This window comes from Martes martes (assembly GCF_963455335.1).
Source record: "Martes martes genome assembly, chromosome: 1".
NCBI classification, from domain to species: domain Eukaryota; kingdom Metazoa; phylum Chordata; class Mammalia; order Carnivora; family Mustelidae; genus Martes; species Martes martes.
In genome coordinates this window covers 103,179,989-103,182,164 of record NC_137888.1, presented here as the reverse complement: position 1 = coordinate 103,182,164, position 2,176 = coordinate 103,179,989, and the positions used below count along the sequence as shown (strand labels likewise).

Below are 2,176 nucleotides of genomic sequence, written 5' to 3'. Positions count from 1 at the left end.
TCGTCGGCATCGCGGTTTTTGCGTGAGTGTGGATGGGATTGGTGTTCTCTTTTGCAGCTGTCATTTGCTGCGGGTGATGATTTTTTTTTTTTTTTTTTTTTTTTTTTTGGAGCGTACCGGGTTTTTCTCCATGCTGTTCCTCACTCTCCTCCCATTTCTCTCGTTTTTCTTTGAAAATTTCTCCCCCCCTCTAGTTCACTGTCCGGCCCTCACATGTGCGAGAGGGGCAGTGTGCCGTTAATGGCCGTGCCGGGCACCGGGCCGCTCTGGTAGTGCTGGGACATGTGAAGTCTGCTGGGGGCGGCGGGCTCCGGCACCTCGGCGCCGGGGAGGTACATGCTGATCATGTCCCGGAGGTCCCCGGCCTGGCAGGGCGCCCTGGAGTGGGAGGAAGAGGTAACCACAGGGGGGCTGGAGCTGGCCTCGGACTTGACCACCGAGCCCATGGAGCCAAGCGCCATGCCTGGGGTGCCCTGCTGCGAGTAGGACATGCTGTAGGTGGGCGAGCCGTTCATGTAGGTCTGCGAGCTGGTCATGGAGTTGTACTGCAGTGCGCTTACGTCGTAGCGGTGCATGGGCTGCATCTGCGCGGCGCCGTGTGCGTTGAGGCCCGGGTGCTGCGGGTAGCCCAGCTGGTCCTGCATCATGCTGTAGCTGCCGTTGCTCCAGCCGTTCATGTGCGCGTAGCTGTCCATGCGCTGGTTCACGCCCGCGCCGAGGCCGGCGCCCACCCCGACCCCGCTCGCCATGCTGTTGCCGCCCGGGGCCAGCAGCCCGCCGGGCAGCGTGTACTTATCCTTCTTCATGAGCGTCTTGGTTTTCCGCCGGGGCCGGTATTTATAATCCGGGTGCTCCTTCATGTGCAGCGCTCGCAGCCGCTTGGCCTCGTCGATGAACGGCCGCTTCTCCGTCTCCGACAAAAGTTTCCACTCGGCGCCCAGGCGCTTGCTGATCTCGGAGTTGTGCATCTTGGGGTTCTCCTGGGCCATCTTGCGCCGCTGCCCGCGGGACCACACCATGAAGGCGTTCATGGGCCGCTTGACGCGGTCCGGGCTGTTCTTCTGGTTGCCGCCCGCCGCCGCCGCGGTGGAGTTGCCGCCGCCGCCGCCGCCGCCGCCGCCCCCCGAAGTTTGCTGCGGGCCCGGCGGCTTCAGCTCCGTCTCCATCATGTTGTACATGCGGGCGCTGTGCGCGGGCCCGGCCCGCCGGCGGCCGCCGACCCTCGGCCCGGCCGGGACTTTGGGGGGCCCGCGGGCGGGGGGAGAGGAGGAGGGGAGGCGGGCGGGGGTGTCGGGAGCGCAGGGCTCCACGAGAAAAATCAGGCGAAGAATAATTTGGGGGAAGAAAAGAGAGAAGCAAACTGGAATCAGGATCAAAAAAAGCGCTTCCCTCCTCTTCTGGCCGATCCTGCCGCCGCCGATGATTGTTATTATTATTTTTTGGAAAGGCTTAAGCCTGGGGCTCAAACTTCTCTCCCTTTCTTTCTCTCTCCTCTTCTTTCTCTCAGTCCTAGTCTTAAAGAGGCAGCAAACTACTTTCCCCCTTTTGCAAACACTCTCTTCTCTGCCTTGACAACTCCTGATACTTTTTTGAACAAGTTAATAGACAACCATCCATGTGATGGGGGCTGTCAGGGAATAAATGGGTTTCCAGCGACCAATCAGCGCGCGGCGGCTCCTCCACTCGAGCCCAGCCTCGCCGCCGGGTTTTGCATGAAAGGGGGCGGGGCCTGCCGCGCCGCAGGCCGCGCGGGGGAGGCAGGGGGAGGAGGGGGAAGGAGGGAGGGGGAGGCGGCTCCCACAGCCTGCCTGCCAGCCACTGAGAAACCTTTGTATCCCCTCTCGCAGCAACAGGTCACACCACACGCCTTTTCGAAGGAAGTGGGTAAACAGCACTAAGACTACGATTTTTTTCTTCTTGAAACTTAATATTGATTTACTTTTTGGTGCGGGCCGCTCCGTTGAGGAAGGGGCGCGAGAAGCAGCTAAGGTGGTGGGGTGGGGCAGGGCAGAGTGGGTGGTTTAGGGCGACTGTCCTGCTAGTATTTCAGGAAACAGGCGGGCAGGAGTTGGTGTGTCATTGTTCTCCCGCTCCTCCTCACGCTTCTCCCCAACTCCAGCCTCTCCGGGACTTCTCCCTAACCTCGCTCTTTCCCTCGCCCCTCTTCTCCACAGGT

At 61.1% G+C, this 2,176-nt stretch overlaps 1 protein-coding gene across 1 annotated transcript; it reads right to left on the bottom strand.

The window, feature by feature from the left end:
- Window positions 1-209: 209 nt before the first annotated feature.
- Window positions 210-1,178, bottom strand: SOX2 (SRY-box transcription factor 2; the record flags this gene model as incomplete). The annotated part of the gene is made up of 1 exon (XM_080820720.1): window positions 210-1,178. One exon carries the CDS (start codon window positions 1,176-1,178, stop codon window positions 210-212), a length of 969 nt encoding a protein of 322 aa, XP_080676846.1.
- Window positions 1,179-2,176: the final 998 nt, after the last annotated feature.